The 16420-nt window shown below is 40.1% G+C and overlaps 1 protein-coding gene across 1 annotated transcript in view; it reads right to left on the minus strand.

Annotated features, from left to right (window-relative positions):
* The window catches only part of LOC126162075 (alanine--tRNA ligase, cytoplasmic), a 183895-nt gene that overhangs the window by 52485 nt on the left and 114990 nt on the right, over window positions 1–16420 (minus strand). The window contains exon 9 of the mRNA XM_049918347.1: window positions 13077–13209. Coding sequence (XP_049774304.1) covers window positions 13077–13209 — 133 coding nt within the window. The remainder of the gene's footprint in view (window positions 1–13076; window positions 13210–16420) is intronic.

The following is a 16420-nucleotide window of genomic DNA, read 5'->3' on the forward strand; positions in this document are numbered from 1 at the left end:
AAGACACATTTATTTTCATATCTAAAATGGAGATACTAAAGAATGGAGAACACATGGAAGAGTCTCAATTATTATCCACAAAACTCCGAGAATTCTATTAAATCATGTATTCTGATTAATCATAGAATACTTCGAGAGCATATAAAGCATAATGGGTACTTATTGGTAGTAACAATCATGGTAATATAGAAACTCAAAGACAATGCCATAAACGATTTGTTTTATACAGAACTGTCAAGATACTAAAGAAAATCTTAGTCAAAAATAAATCTTAGTGCTTGGGAATTTGAATGCTTAATATGATGGAAAATTGAAGTTGCTTAGTAATGTCCCTGTGGAGAACAAACATTAAAGGTTATTTGAGAAAAACAGCATTGTCAACAAAATTCACTCAAAATAAAGAATTTTATGATAATAGAATTTAAACTTGAACCTGGACCAAAATTAACGAACAGAACTGAATTAAAAAAAAGTTGCATTTCCGTCATACAAGGTATAATTTGTCTTTGAAATATGAATTTTACTGACACTGTAATCATAATTCACATTAAAAAACCAGAGAAGCTATCGGAAAACAACTAAAGAGGCTGGAGAGAGCAGTCTTTACAAGAAACAAGTTTTCAGGATTTGTGTGCTTCAGTGAAGTTCAGGGTTTTGCCACGCCTTGGCAGAGAAGACAGAAAATTGAGTTTTGCAGTGAAGTATCCAAACCAAGCCCTAGTCTGGTCATGAGAAAGCATCTCAGCAATAACTCCTGATGGAGTGTGTAAAAATGAGAAATAAGTGAAGAATGTCAAAACTCTGGGACCAGCTAAAGCAAATATTGAACTTTTGAATGCAGCATTGTACAAAGCACAATTACTACTAAGTATTGTAACAGCTTCGCTATTTTCGATTTTTCCACCAGTGCTGGGGCAGGGAAGCGAGAGCCCACATGCCATACTGCCATGCCAAGATTGGTTTTGGCACATCCCAGGCACCAATAAGCCTTTCCCAATCAGATCAGGTGAGTTTTTTCTGTAGTGGACCTGGGAGGCTGCTCATTTTCTCTGTTATTGGGTTCGACAGGCAACATGCCAAGCTAGCAGACACTCAAGATTTTTGTCATGACTCCCTTATGAAGAGCCTTTGTACCCCTTTTCCAACAAACCACTTTGGTGACAATTATGCCTTCATCTTATTACCCTTAAATGCAACGGCTACATTTTCATCCACATTTTTAGCTTGGCCATTCTGCATATTGGTGTTAGAAGTTGGATCTGACTTTTAACCTTTATGAAGAGCCTTTGTATCCCCTTTTTCGACAAACCACTTTGGTGACAATTATGCCTTCATCTGACGCTGTCAGTAGGCAGCCACCTGTACTACGAGTCATCGCGTGGGGTGCATTGCAGTAACGCACTGTCACTATCATCCTGGAATGCTACCTCCACAAATGTGATGGAAGCTGAAGTTGAGGATACCAGCCCACCACCGCTGGACAGCTGCCGCAGGGGATGGTTGCTGAGACAGGGCACTGACCTGTCCCACTGCCGCCACCACCATGGCCCCAGCCACGATTACAACAGATGTCTGTGGCACATGGTTCTGCTGCTGCGATACAACCCAGCAAGGCCATAGCAGATTCCAGTTACGCCACGGAAGGTAAAGTTGCTGTAGCAGGTGCATATGTGAGCATCTGTTAGCCACCTTCATTGGTGCCAATAATATTATGAGCGGAAACAAACATCACCCAGAGCCAACAGCCACTGCATTGCAGTTGACCAATAAATGTTGTTATTCTGTCATCAGGAGACATCCATGGACACAACTCCACCATCCTCTTTCTCATGCCCAGCAGAGAACCCATGTTCGAATCTGGCGATGGGCAGTGGAGTCCCATGCCTGTGTACACAGGTGCCAGGAACTCTGCTGAGGCATCGTGGGGGATGGACCTCATGGAATTAGCAGTATGGATCACCTACAGTGACGATGTGCTACATAACATAGAAAATAGTGCGCAAGTGCCCATTTCAGTTATTTTGGTTCCGAGCCTATTGGGTTGTTCCTTTTCCTGTCTTCTGCCTAAATAATTTTTGTATTCTTTGGGTATACTTTTTCTGATTAAATTGTAGTCATGGCAAAGGAAGTTTCAGCTGCTGAGCTTATTGAGCAACTTGGGATCAGATGATAAATTACAGATAGAAGTAAATGAGCTTAGAGCAGCAGAGAGGGAACAGTCACATCCACTCTAGATGACACTGCTGTGGGAGTGGTTATTCCTTTTTTTTTTTCAGGGAAACAGGGGGAAGACGTTCTTATCTTTTTTGACAACTTGGCTACCAAAATGCCTGCATATGACAGCATGTTCTAGTTGCTTTCAGTGTGGCAAAGGAGTACACCACTGGCCACATCACAAACTTATAAAAGAGTACCACAAAAGACTTTGTGGAAAATCACCTAGGAACGATACATGAATAAGAATACAGAAATAGGATGTATGAAGAGAGTGTTGAAAAATTTCTACAAGATACAAAACTGTGGACCAAAGTGTAATAAAAACTTAACTACAAAATTTAAGAACAAGTTTCATAAGAGAGATCAGAAATGTGGAGGATTGAGAAAGAACCGGAAAAAGGAAAGGATGAATTCTACAGAAAATAAAAAGTTGCCTGTGCTACATTCATTACTGTATTACACATTACTTTATTGCCTTTATTATTTTATATTATGAGTTGTTCTTCTTTTCAAAGGTGCACGAACAGCCTCTTCCTAGCATATGAAAATTTCGCGATTCTCAGCGCAGTGCAGATGATTCAGAAAGCTATTCTGCTCACATGTGGCCCGTCATTTCCACCGTCCCAGCACTGTCTGTTTCCCTACTGCACTGAGCCCTGTTGACGTCCAGGCTCAGGTGGGTACCCAAGTGAGCCGTGGGCCTTGAAGGTGCATGTTGGCTCACGCAGGTAAATTTGGCGTGATGCACAGCTCTGGTTACAGTAGCTGGGGGTGAGGACGATGGAATCTACATGTTATGAAAGTTGAATTAAGGATACAAAGAATGTAAAGTGACAATTAACATGTGCAAACATGAATATTTAGCAATAGCAGAAAGAAATGCAGACCAGCTGCACTATGAACTGATAGAAACCAACAGTTATGACACTTCCAGATGCTTGGAAGTATCATTATCATCCAATAGCAAAAGCATAATTACGATATATAACAAGATAGTCCAAGGCAAAAGAACAATAATACAATTCAGCTCTGTTGTCTGGAATACCAATAAAACAAAAAGGATGAAGCAAATAAATTATAAGTCATTTGCTGAGAATATGGCTACATATGGTACAGAAACATGGGAGATGATTAAAAAACAGATAGGGTACTGGCGCTGGAAATACATGTTTGGAAAATTTGTGGCATTTCAAAAATGCATCATTTGAAGAATACAACAATAAGAGATTAAGGGAGCCAGAAAAACATTAACTGATGCAACAGAAACAGACCAGAATTCTAGCTCAGACACCTAGAAAGGAGGACACCAGATGCACACAATGAATTAGGACACTGACTCAACAAGGGAAGAAAGAGAAGATGCCCACGTAGGCGTGAGGATAGGGGACCTCCAGTAAACTGTCTGGCTGAATAGAATGGTGGAAAATGGGAAGTGAGAAGCAGAGCCTTTTTATGTGATTAAGAAACAGGTACTAGTACTAGGGCAAAATACACCATGGTAATGGAAAAATTGCAGAGAACAAATGTGCATTTTGGTGAAATCAACAGAAAATGAAAGAAGTAAAATACATTATTACACCTCTTGCAGACCTTCAAGCATCCATGCTCACTCTAACATCGAACCAGCCACCACACACGTATTTCACTCTGCCCAGTAATAAATGGGTGTAATTGAAAACTAGCCTACTTTCGAAGTTATTTCTTCCCCTGCTTAAAGGGGGGGGGAGGAGGGGGGAGGAGAAGAAGAAGGAGAAGGAGAAGAAGACACTAAATATTTTATTTTACATTGCTGTAACCAGTTTCCCCAAAGGCTAAACAATGTAAATTACAATTTTCCAAGGAAAACTCTATTCTTCACTTCCTACATTTTTAGTACAGTTTATCTCAATCATGACATTGGCAACAACACTTCCAGGCAGAGAATTACCTTATATGTAACAAGGATCCAAACTGCAACAGCATGGGCTCAACTAGGGATTTTGCTAAACTGGCCAGTGACACGGTATACATACTCCTGAGTATGAGAGGAATGGTACTCAAGTAAATGTTAATTATTAAGCAACAATTGCCCAATGAAGTACACTTAAGCCCTACAAACTGCACTTCTACAATCAGCCAGGAATACTGTAACCAATCTTGACCAAATAATGTTGACACTGCCTACTTATCATCCCATTAACATCGATTTTGGCTAAAAAAAGAGAAGAAAGAGATATCAGTTTATAAGTAGTTGTGAAAAAGCCGGGAACTTAAATTGCATTTTTAGGAATACATTATTTATTAAGAGGGTGATGACTACCTACTCTTGGCTTTAATCCTCTCCTTGTCAAGTTACAATCACTGCTATAAGTGGCTATACCACAACCAAATATACTGAAATTTAAGTAAATTGCCTAAATGCTGCTTTAATTCTGAGTTTTGCAATACCAGTACTAGGTACATAATACTATCTACAATCATAAAGGAATGGTTGCAAAATCTTGAATTCCAAATGGAATATATATATACGGTGAGGACAGACTGAACACCATAGTGGTGACATCTTTATTGTTGTAGATGACTCATTCACATCTAATGAAGTTACTACACATCCCAAATGTGAAAATGTTAACATTAAGGTAAGCTTCAACGGTGGGTCAATGGTGGTAATCTGATGTTTCAAAGAAAACATTGAGAATCTTGTGCAAAAATTTCCTAATCACAATATAATAACCGGGGAGGGGGGGGTTCAACTTACCAGTTAGAGATTGGAAAATTCATATGATTAGGACAAATGATAGGAGAGGGAATGCACGTGAGACTTTTCTGAACGCCTTATTCAAAAATTACCTTTAGCAGTTAATTAGACAACTAACTTGTGAAGGTAACAACTTAGGCCTCCCAATGACAGAGAGACCAGAAGAATATACATGTATTTCATCAAACATTCATCTTTGGGGAAGGATTTGCAGAGTATAAAACTCAAGATTACTTGGCACACACATGGCTACAGAATACATTGCAATACAGGTGTGAGAGTTGGGAAAGATTCACTGTGTTTTGATAGCCTTCATAGAAAGCTGCTACAACAGCAAGGCACCTTCAGCAAAGATATAAATTAATGTAAAGCTCCATCCACAAACATAAGCGAAATGAAGCCGTATGAATGTAAGGTGAGCAATATAAGAAGAGTTTAATGAATCTGAGAGTAAAACTGTCTACTTATCTAACAAAAACAGTTAAAAGTTTGGTCTTTCATGAAGTTAATAAGCAGATACAAATCATCTGTTGTGTTGCTCATTTATCTTAAGCGGCACTAGAATGGACGATGACATGGAGAACCTCAAATACTGAACTCGATGACTCAAACTGTTTCACTTTGGATCACATTACAGTTATATATTTCAATAATTGTACAAATGATAAAATATATTGACATTGGTTGTAATGCAATAGAAAATTAACCAAAATGTTCAACAAACGGAAGGCGACAAGATACTATGAAATAACTGTATGATTCTACAGATTTGTGAAAATGACTGATTTTTTGAGCAGCATTTTACTGTAGGCCACTGAAGTAACACTTTGTCTTCTGCAACTGAGGAACACACAGGTTACCATATTAATCCAAATGCAACCTGACCTTCCTTTCCGATTTGCAAGTCTATAAATACACGTGCAGCTTAGATTTAGGGGCAAAGTTCTGAAAAATGCCACTAGTAGGTGCGTTATGTAGTTATTTTGCTACAAAAGCCATTTTGTTAGCAATTTGAGTACTGAATGTTAATTATTTTTTATCTTGTGGGTGTTTATGTCTTAGTTATTTACATCTTTTTGTCCTATTATATGTTGTAAATTTGTATTCTTGTTTGCCACATTACTGGGAGTTTTTCCGTAGCACAGGTCTACTTGGTCTACGTTAAGCCTGTGTGAGCTTCTTCCACCAGCAAAGAGAAAGTAGTGCTCTGCTGGGTGGTGAAAGAGTTTGAATCCTTGGGAGGCTTATACCAGCATTTCACTAACTGTACCAGAAAATATGATAAATCCTGACTGTGTTTCAAGTATGCAGGGCAGTAAGACTCGCCTGTGTCGTCACTGTTCACAGCCCAACTTTGTGTAATTCCTAATTATGGCTGCCTTGTTTTTTCAAAGAATGCTCTCACCTGACATACACTGAAGAAGAAAGATTTTCTGTAGCGATGACAACTGCATGTTCATTTGTGTAGGAAATGATTCTGTGTAGACAAACAATATTGTTTAGGATTTTAAAAAAATAATCTAATAATGTACCACATCTAACATGTACTAGAGTTGATACAAATCAGTGTCTTAATAGACAGATTGCTCTTCGCCAAATTTATAGTCTTTAAATCAAGTGTAATACTTTGTCAAGCAAAAACGTAAATTTTTTGGATGCAAACACTATATTTCACTGAAAGAAAATATACTGGATTATGTATGTGTGATATGGAAAGACTAACTTATGACTCTAACATGAGCTATGGTACAGTCGGTATAAGTCTTGGTGACTCCGGTTGATCTAGTTCTGCTGTTTGTGATGTAGCGCTAATTTTAAGTGTCTGACAGGCTAAATTTAATTCCATGAGAATTATTACAAATAAGAACTACTTCCTGCAAATCCCTGAGTGGTGGGGCCTCTTTATACTTTACCCACCATATTATGAGACATATTTGTTTTGATTTTTAAGTGTGCCTTTATATGAGTGCAATTTGTTTTTCTTTTTTTCTCCGAAACTCACTGCTGGGGTGGGGCTTCCATTCTAGTTTGGCTTATATTTGGGTAAATGCAGTATTTCTGCTTGCAATAAGAGTTGTTTGACAGATGTGCAAATCTATAGAGCTCTACTGCTGACATTGAGCTGACATCAGTCTGTTGTAGAATTACAGAAGGTGTTTTATGATTGAATATTACATCCTTTTCGGGGACTGAAAATCTCCTCTTTAGGGAATGATGAAAATTCTGCAAACAGCAGTATTATGAAATTCAGCTTGCTCTGATCACTTCAACACGACAGAAAATAGCTCCACTGAGATGGATTCCATTTCCCTCACCTACAGGTAGAGAGAACTCTGCACATAATTTTTATATTTTTGCAACATCTGATATAGAGACTGGCCATTGACCCTCAACGTGTTCCTGTTGTCGTATTCAGTCTGAAGGTTGGCTTCACACAGCTGTCCACGTTAGTCTATCCTATGCAGGCTGCTTCATCTCTGCATCACTATGGCAACCTACAGCTGTTTGAACCTGCTTATTTCCCCTTATTACCAAACTGACGATTCCTTGATGCTTCAGGATATGCCTTACCTCTGTTCAGTCCAGCTGTATCACAAATTTCTTTTCTCCCCATTTCAATTCGATTCAGTACTTCTGCATTAATTATCCAGCTACCCATCTAATCTTCAACATTCTTCTGTAACACCACATCTCAAAAGCTTATATTATGTTCTCGTCTGAACTGTCTATAAAACATTCTTCACTTACATACAAGGCTACACACTACTCAAAAACCTTCTTTAAAAGGATGTCCTAACACTTAAATTACTTTTTCTTCTCAGATGGGCCAACTAAGGGCAACATACGTACTTCAGTTCCTCTCCTCCCCCCCCCCCCCCTCCACTACTCTCATCTGTTCCCTATTTTTTGCCCAATCTTCTGACCACTTCAGGCACTTTTTTTCACTCTCCCACAATGGAATCCTCCTATATTCAATACTTTTTCCCTAAACACTTCTCTGTCAGCTGTTTCCTCAGATTTTATATTACTTTGTGCTAAATCCTGTTTTGCTTCGTAGGTCATTCCTCCTGTTGACCTTTTAGCTCACAAATATTTCTAAATCATTTTGGTTATTCTACAGTCTCACATTCAACACAAATTTCAACAAAATATCATTCTTCTTTTTCTCATTACTTCTGTTCTCTTTTCTATGTTTTGGTAAATTTTATTGTTATTTCATCAATTATGGAAAGGACAGATTGCTACTACCATAAAGATGAAATGTTTAGCTGCAAACAGGTGCAATGGAAAGGCTGTTAAACATTAAGGTTTTGGCCAAAGCATTCACCAGAAAAGAAAAACAAACATGAATTCATATGATCAAGCATACCTCATGCACACAACCACTATCTCTGGCTGCTCAGGCCAGACTGAAACTGAACATGTCGAATGTGAGTAACAATCCATAGCGAAGTGGGGAAGGGGAAGGGATAGTTGGATACTGGAAGGGGAAGAGGAAACAGTACTGCATGATGGAGTTTGCTGGGACCAGAGATGGCAGACAAGGCTACCTGGAGCAGTGTGGGGAAGCTGTTGGGCAGGGGGTCGAGTGGGAGGGAGGGAGGGAAGAAAAGGGAGAGGAAAGGAGCAGATAAGGGTAAAAGATTGGTAGCTGCATTGGCATAAAGCAGTGCACAATGAGGGTGAGGGGATGTAAATTGGAAGGTGGTAATAGGACGGAGTGGGCGAAAACTGTTAGGTGGAGGGTGGGGCGACAGTTTATTACAATAGGTTGAGGCTGAGACAATTTTCGGAGTGGAAAAAGTGTCTTAAGGATAACGCCCATCTGCACAGTTCAGAAAAGCTGGTGGTAGAGGGGAGGGTCCAGATGGCCCCCATTGTGAAATAGCCATTGAAATAAAGCATTTTATGTTCAGCTGCATGTTGTGCAACAGTCTGGTCCATTTTGCTCTTGACCAAGGTTGAGCAGCAACCATTCTTCCTGATGGTTAGCTGGTTGGTAGTCATAGGCATATAAAAGGCTGAGCAATGATTGCAGCAGAGCTGGTATGAAACATGGCTGCTTCCACAGACGGCCTTGTCTCTGATTGGGTTAAGATAAACCTGTGACAGGGCTGGAATAGGAATTGCTGGGTGGGTGAATTAGGCAGCTCTTGTACCTGGTTCTTTGACAGGGATATGATCCCTGCAGAAAGAGGTTGGGATTGGGACTGGCACAGGGATAGACTAGGATGTTGTGGAGGTTGGGTGGGTGGGTGATGGAACACAACATTACGAAGGGTAGGTAGGATCTTGGGTAGGATGCCCTCAACCAGGCCATGATGACAGATAATCAAAGCCTTAATGAAGGATGTGGTTCAGTTGTTCCACTCTGGCTGGTGTGATACCGGGTGACGAGGGTGGAGCTGCTTTGTAGGTGGTTCTTGGGGTGGTGGGAGGATTTGCAGAGTGTGGGATATGGAAAGAGAAATCTGTTTGCAGACTAGATCTGTGCGTACCTAGTCCATCCCTATGCCACTCCCATTCCCAAAACCCTGTAACCCACCCAGCACTTCCTAACCCAGTCCTGTCATGGGCTTATCATATCGCATCACAGGCTGGGCCATCTGTAACAGTAGCCATGTCATGAAGCAGCTCTGCTAAAGTCACTGCTCAGCTTTTTATATTGGTAAGACTACTAACCAACTATCCTTAGTGTGAATGCCCCCCCCCCCCCTCCCCCTGTGGCCAAGGGCAAATGAAGCACCCTGTTTCACAACATGCAGCTGAATATAACATGCTTGATTTCAATGACTGCTTCACAACCCAGGTCATCTGGATCCCTCCCTCAACCACCAGCTTTTCTGAACTATGCAGATAGGGGCTATCCTTACACCACATTCTTCACTCCCATAGTCATTCTGGCCTCAATTTATAAGAACCTACTGTTTCCACTCACTACCCAGCAGCAGGCAGCACTGTTTCCTCTTCCCCCTGCTATCCCTCCCCCTTCTCTGCTCCACTACAGATAATTTCTCCCGTTCAATGCGATTCAGTTTCAGTCCGGCCTGAGCAGTCAGAGATAGCGGTCATGTATATGTGATGTGTGCTTGCTTGTGTGAATGGAATGCATGTGTGGCTTTTTTTCTTTAATGATGGTTTTGGCCAAAACCTTAATGTGTAATAGTCTTTTCGTTGTGCCTCTCTGTGCCTCAGCATACCAAATTTATGGTGAGTAGTAATCTATCCTTTCCACAGCTGTTGATACACCAACTTGAACTTTCAATGGTTACTTTGTAATTTTAAACCTTCCATAGTTTCTTCGTGAGCCTAATATTTTTCAAACATTCACCTTTTTAGTATTTCCAATTTATCTAAATTTTAATGTAACGCTAGACACTTGCTTGCATATAGACATTAAGCTTTACTACTGTATTGTAATGTCTTATTTTTAGATTTTTAGACAGGCATTTTTTTATTGTAAAGATCCTTAGTTATACCATATACCCTTCCCATTTGATGTATACTTTCCTCCAAATTATTTTCTTGGTTATCTGTCTAAGACATTTAAATTTTTTAACCTTTCCTATTTGGCCAATATCTGTTTTCAAACATTTCAGTGCATTTTTAATGTTTGTTAAAAATTTGTTCTTTTTCTGCAGAAATCCTTAACCTTACAGATTGACTGTATCACAGCAGATGTTTGGGCAGATCTGGGTTTGGGCCCCAGTCTGGCACAAATTTTCATTGCCATCATTCCACTATACAACTGATGGTTGTCCATATTTACAAATGCAAATACATTTGATGTATTTCATAAAAGCTGTAGTTGCTGTTGTTCCTCAGACAGACCCAACTAAATGATTACAAAATCTGCAGAATATTAATTTTTACCTTTCATGAGCATTTATAGTTGTGCCACTCACAACTGACAACGCTATAGGTACAACTGAAAATGCATTTAGCGTAGAAGTAGAACCGAAAGTAACTATTCAAATGTTAGGGGAAGAATTTTGGAGCAGCTGAAAAACGTGACATATTTTGTTTTCTAATCACTATAGCACAAAGTGCGGACACTATACAGTGGCCGACAGCTGCAAGAGTAAACAAACTAGAATTTTGAGCAGGAGGTGAGAGGAGCAGTGTGTGGAAAGAAGCCCTGCCTCCCTTTCACGAGGCAGCAGCCAAGACCAGTGTTTGTGAAAGCAGAACTGACACATTGTCACAGGGATCACTGGTCTCTTCTCGTGTTTTAAGGTTTCGTAATCAAAATCAGTGATGGACCAGCATTAGTCGCTTCACTCATTTGAAATAAGAAAAGAAAACAACAAGTAATGCACAATACAAAGCATTCAGGAATGGCTACCGCACAACTGCTTCTTGAGGTCAGTAGAGTACTGTTAACCAAGTAGTTCAGGCTCGATCTCTAGTGATATTTGACACCATCACCTTTCAAAACATCTGCCACCTAATTTTCCAGGTGTCCACACTACACCAACTTTTGAATTTTAGCTAGGAAACAAAGGTATCTGTTGCTTTGTTATACAATGCTAGGTCCCACAGCTGAGCACTAGGTTGCTTTACTCGCCATGTATCTAAAACATATCACTCACTCGCCCACAGCTGGCATGGTGCCAGAGCATCAAGACTACTAATACATTGTTGTGCTCAAGCAGTTTCTGTTTTACAAACAGGTTCTGATGCACATTATCTTTCTAAACTGAGCTTCACCAGATGACGTATTGTATCAGCAACTGAAAATTGGTTACATTTTCGATATTACTACGCTGAAAATAAATATATTTCAAACCATCTCTGATAAAATAGTTCCTTTGTTTATAATTCACTGTGAAATAGAGTCTATTAGGTAATTTTGCATTTTGAGGCAGAATTTGCATCAGCATCACATTTATCACAAAATGCGAATTTTTCCAGTCCCTATAGATAAACTTTCACTCACTGTATTTTATTTATGATAACTGCATAATTTAAAGATATGTAATGTGGTCAATACTGACCAAAGCTCTCTCCAAATCCACAACACACAGAGAATATATTATAGATGAACAGAAAGGAATGCCCATTGGCCAATATTGTCTGTTTATACAATTGGTTACAAAATTCAGCAGAACCATTCACAATCATAAAATAGCTAATAATATGAGTCCTGAACACTTTAAAGAGAAATTTCCACATAAAACTCATTGTAGGAAAGGCAGATTCAACCCAGGTTTCACTGGAAAATGGTAGCTTACGAAATATTCAACAATTTCTTGAACACTGTTTATCAGTCAGACCCTAAGAAGGTAGGTTACTAGATAACATAAGGAACACCACATTTCAACACAAGTAAATACTTCATTTAGTAAGCAAAAGAGTAACACATACGTTCAACCAACTACAATGACCGATCCTTCATTCTGAGAACACAGTTCAAAATGAGCTAATTAACTTGTTGCTACTGCCCACATAAATCTTCCTAAATAACCACGGTGGTAAATACAGAGAATTTCAAGCACATATGAAGGCTTACCAACATTTGTTCTTACCACAAACTCCTTGTGAATAGACCACAAAAAGAAGAAAATGATGATAGTAGATGATGTGCACTTCACCATGTATCATAAGACAGCTTGAAGAGCACTTATGGCAATATCGGTGTACTAAATGTACTGTCAACGTTAAACCACAATATTTTTCTATATATACTCAAAACAATATGTCTGCAAGTATTTCAAAATAGCTTACATTTTACATCCATCTACACTGATGCTCATTAAAGTTCAATTAACTTAGAAAGAACAGAATTCTCCATATTGTGCCCCATGATGTCATGGACTACTTACAGAATTAAAGTCCAGCACAAAGCTTATTATAATTAAAAAAGAGAGAGAGAGAGAGAAAGAGAGAGAGAGAAGAAGGTTATAAACTTCAGTAACAACTCAGGCCCTTTCATCCCTTCCGTCTATGAGACAACTGAGGATGACAAATCTAAAGCCATAGGTAAGGAGATTCGCTGATATCTGATATAAATAGAAAGTTTTATTTATCCACTAATAATAGAAAAAGATACTTCTATAATTGTTGGACCGATCTGAACTGCTTCTAAATTTTCAAATGGAGAATTAAATGGCATTCTTACCTGGGACAACCTTGGAATTGTCAAGTTTATCCATGGTACGATTCAGTAAGTTCCGACCACGAGACAATGTTTTAAGAAACTGTTCTTCTTCTTCATTAATAATGTCTATTATGCTCTGTGGATCACTTTTTACCTGGGAAAAAATGAAGAATGAACTTTCAGAACACTTCAGGTAGTTAATAATCTAATAACAAGTGCACATTAGTGAAGGAATTACTCAGAATGCTGATTTATGTTGATAAGGGAGGTGGTTGGCATTTGTAAACACACATAACATGGGAGAGGGTTGGAGGGATTGATTTTAGCGTAATTAAGTCTTTTGAACAGGGATTTCGAGGACAGTAATGACTGGAAAAATTTCTTAGGCACAAAACAATACAAAAAAATTATTAGATCTTTAAAGATTCCAGAACAAATGCATGAGTTCCCAATATCATGCACACAAGGTACAAAGTATCAACACCGAGTGGTAGCAACACTTTAATGATTATTTACTTCCACTAAATGTCTCCTACTGATGACAGTATGGTATCCCTACAACAATTCTGATTATTCACGATTTTTTTGTGCAGCACTTAGCAACCCCTCATTGCCAAGGCCAGTAAACAGCAAAGCAAAGAAATTTATTCAATCGAGGCAGTGATATTTAAGATGCCTTTTAAAAAAAACAACAACTCAAATTCTCTCAATAAATACAGGATATAAGGTAGACGCTGACAGTAAAACCCAGTAATAAATAAACTGCTTTGAACTAATGTCTACATTTAATGAATACTTCCATTGGGCCAAGTGAAATTTCAATATAACCGAAAATTTCTTTTAATGAACCCTTCTACAATGTAATGAATATAATAGAGGGAAACACTCCACGTGGGAAAAATATATCTAAAAAGAAAGATGATGAGACTTACCAAACAAAAGCGCTGGCAGGTCGATAGACACACAAACAAACACAAACATACACACAAAATTCGAGCTTTCGCAACCTAAAGTTGCTTCATCAGGAAAGAGGGAAGGAGAGGGAAAGACAAAAGGATGTGGGTTTTAAGGGAGATGGTAAGGAGTCATTCCAATCCCGGGAGAGGAAAGACTTACCTTAGGGGGAGAAAAGGACAGGTATACACTTGCACACACACACACACACACACACACACACACACACACACACACACACATCCATCCACACATACACAAGTCGGATGGATATGTGTGTGCGCGCGCGAGCGCACACCCGTCCCTCCCTCCCCCCGAGGCAAGTCCCTCCGCCCACGGGACTGGAACGACTCCCCACCCTCTCCCTCAAAACCCACACCCCTTCGTCCCCCCCCCCCCCCAACCCGACGAAGCAGCCGTCGGCCGCGAAAGCCAGAACCCTGCGTGCATGTTTGTGTGTCTATCGACCTGCCAGCGCTTCTGTTGGGTAAGCCTCAAAATCCCTGCTTCCAGATACATTTCTCCCACGTTGAATGTTTCCCTATCTCTCTCTCTCTCTCTCTCTCTCTCTCTCTCTCTCTCTCTCTCTCTCTCTCTCTCTATATATATATATATATATATATATATATATATATATATATATATATATATATATATATATATATATATATACGGTTATAATAGAAGGAAACATTCCACGAAGGAAAAATATATTTAAAAACAAAGATGATGTGACTTACCAAATGAAAGTGCTGGCAGGTCGACAGACACACAAACGAACACAAACATACACACAAAATTCAAGCTTTCGCAACAAACTGTTGCCTCTTTCCTGATGAGGCAACAGTTTGTTGCGAAAGCTTGAATTTTGTGTGTATGTTTGTGTGTCTGTCGACCTGCCAGCACTTTCATTTGGTAAGTCACATCATCTTTGTTTTTAGGTATATTTTTCCTTCGTGGTATATATATATGGTTATAACAGAAGGAAACATTCCACATAGGAAAAACATACCCAAAAACAAAGACGATGTGACCCACCAAAAGAAAGCGCTGGCAGGTTGACAGACACAAAAACGAACACAAACATACACAAATGTGTATGTGTGTGTATGTCTGCGCTCGTTTATGCGTCTGTCGACCCGCCAGCACTTTCATCCGGCAAGTCACATCATCTTTGTTTTTAGGTATATATATATATATATATATATATATATATATATATATATATATAAAGAAAGATGATGAGACCCACCAAACAAAAGCGCTGGCAGGTCGACAGACACACAAACAAACACAAACATACACACAAAACTCCAGCTCTCGCAACCAACGGCTGCCCCGCCAGGAAAGAGGGAAGGAGAGGGAAAGACAAAAGGATTCAGGCTTCAAGGGAGAGGGCAAGGAGCCACCCCAATCCCGGGAGCGGAAAGACCCACCTTAGGGGGAAAAAAGGACAGGTACACACTCGCACACACACACATATCCATCCGCATATACACAGACACAAGCAGACATTTGTAATGGCAAAGAGTTTGGGCAGAGATGTCAGTCAGGGCGGAAGTACAGAGGCAAAGATGATGTTGAAAGACAGGTGAGGTATGAGCGGCGGCAAATTGAAATTAGAAATTAGCGGAGATTGAGGCCTGGCGGATAGCGAGAAGAGAGGATATGCTGAAGGGCAAGTTCCCATCTCCGGAGTTCTGACAGGTTGGTGTTAGTGGGAAGTATCCAGATAACCCGGACGGTGTAACACTGTGCCAAGATGTGCTGGCCGTGCACCAAGGCATGTTTAGCCACAGGGTGATCCTCATTACCAACAAACACTGTCTGCCTGTGTCCATTCATGCGAATGGACAGTTTGTTGCTGGTCATTCCCACATAGAACGCTTCACAGTGCAGGCAGGTCAGTTGGTAAATCACATGGGTGCTTTCACACGTGGCTCTGCCTTTGATCGTGTACACCTTCCGGGTTACAGGACTGGAATAGGTGGTGGTGGGAGGGTGCATGGGACAGGTTTTACACCGGGGGCGGTTACTGAAGGGGTGTGGGTTTTGAGGGAGAGGGTGGGGAGTCGTTCCAGTCCCGGGGGCGGAGGGACTTGCCTCGGGGGGGAGGGAGGGACGGGTGTGCGCTCGCGCACACACACATCCATCCGACTTGTGTCTGTGTATGTGCGGATGGATATTTGTGTGTGTGTGTGCGAGTGTATACCTGTCCTTTTCTCCCCCTAAGGTAAGTCTTTCCTCTCCCGGGATTGGAATGACTCCTTACCATCTCCCTTAAAACCCACATCCTTTTGTCTTTCCCTCTCCTTCCTTCTTTCCTAATGAAGCAACCTTAGGTTGCGAAAGCTCGAATTTTGTGTGTATGTTTGTGTTTGTTTGTGTGTCTATCGACCTGCCAGTGCTTT

The sequence above is a fragment of the Schistocerca cancellata genome, chromosome 2, assembly GCF_023864275.1.
Source record: "Schistocerca cancellata isolate TAMUIC-IGC-003103 chromosome 2, iqSchCanc2.1, whole genome shotgun sequence".
Lineage (NCBI taxonomy): Eukaryota > Metazoa > Arthropoda > Insecta > Orthoptera > Acrididae > Schistocerca > Schistocerca cancellata.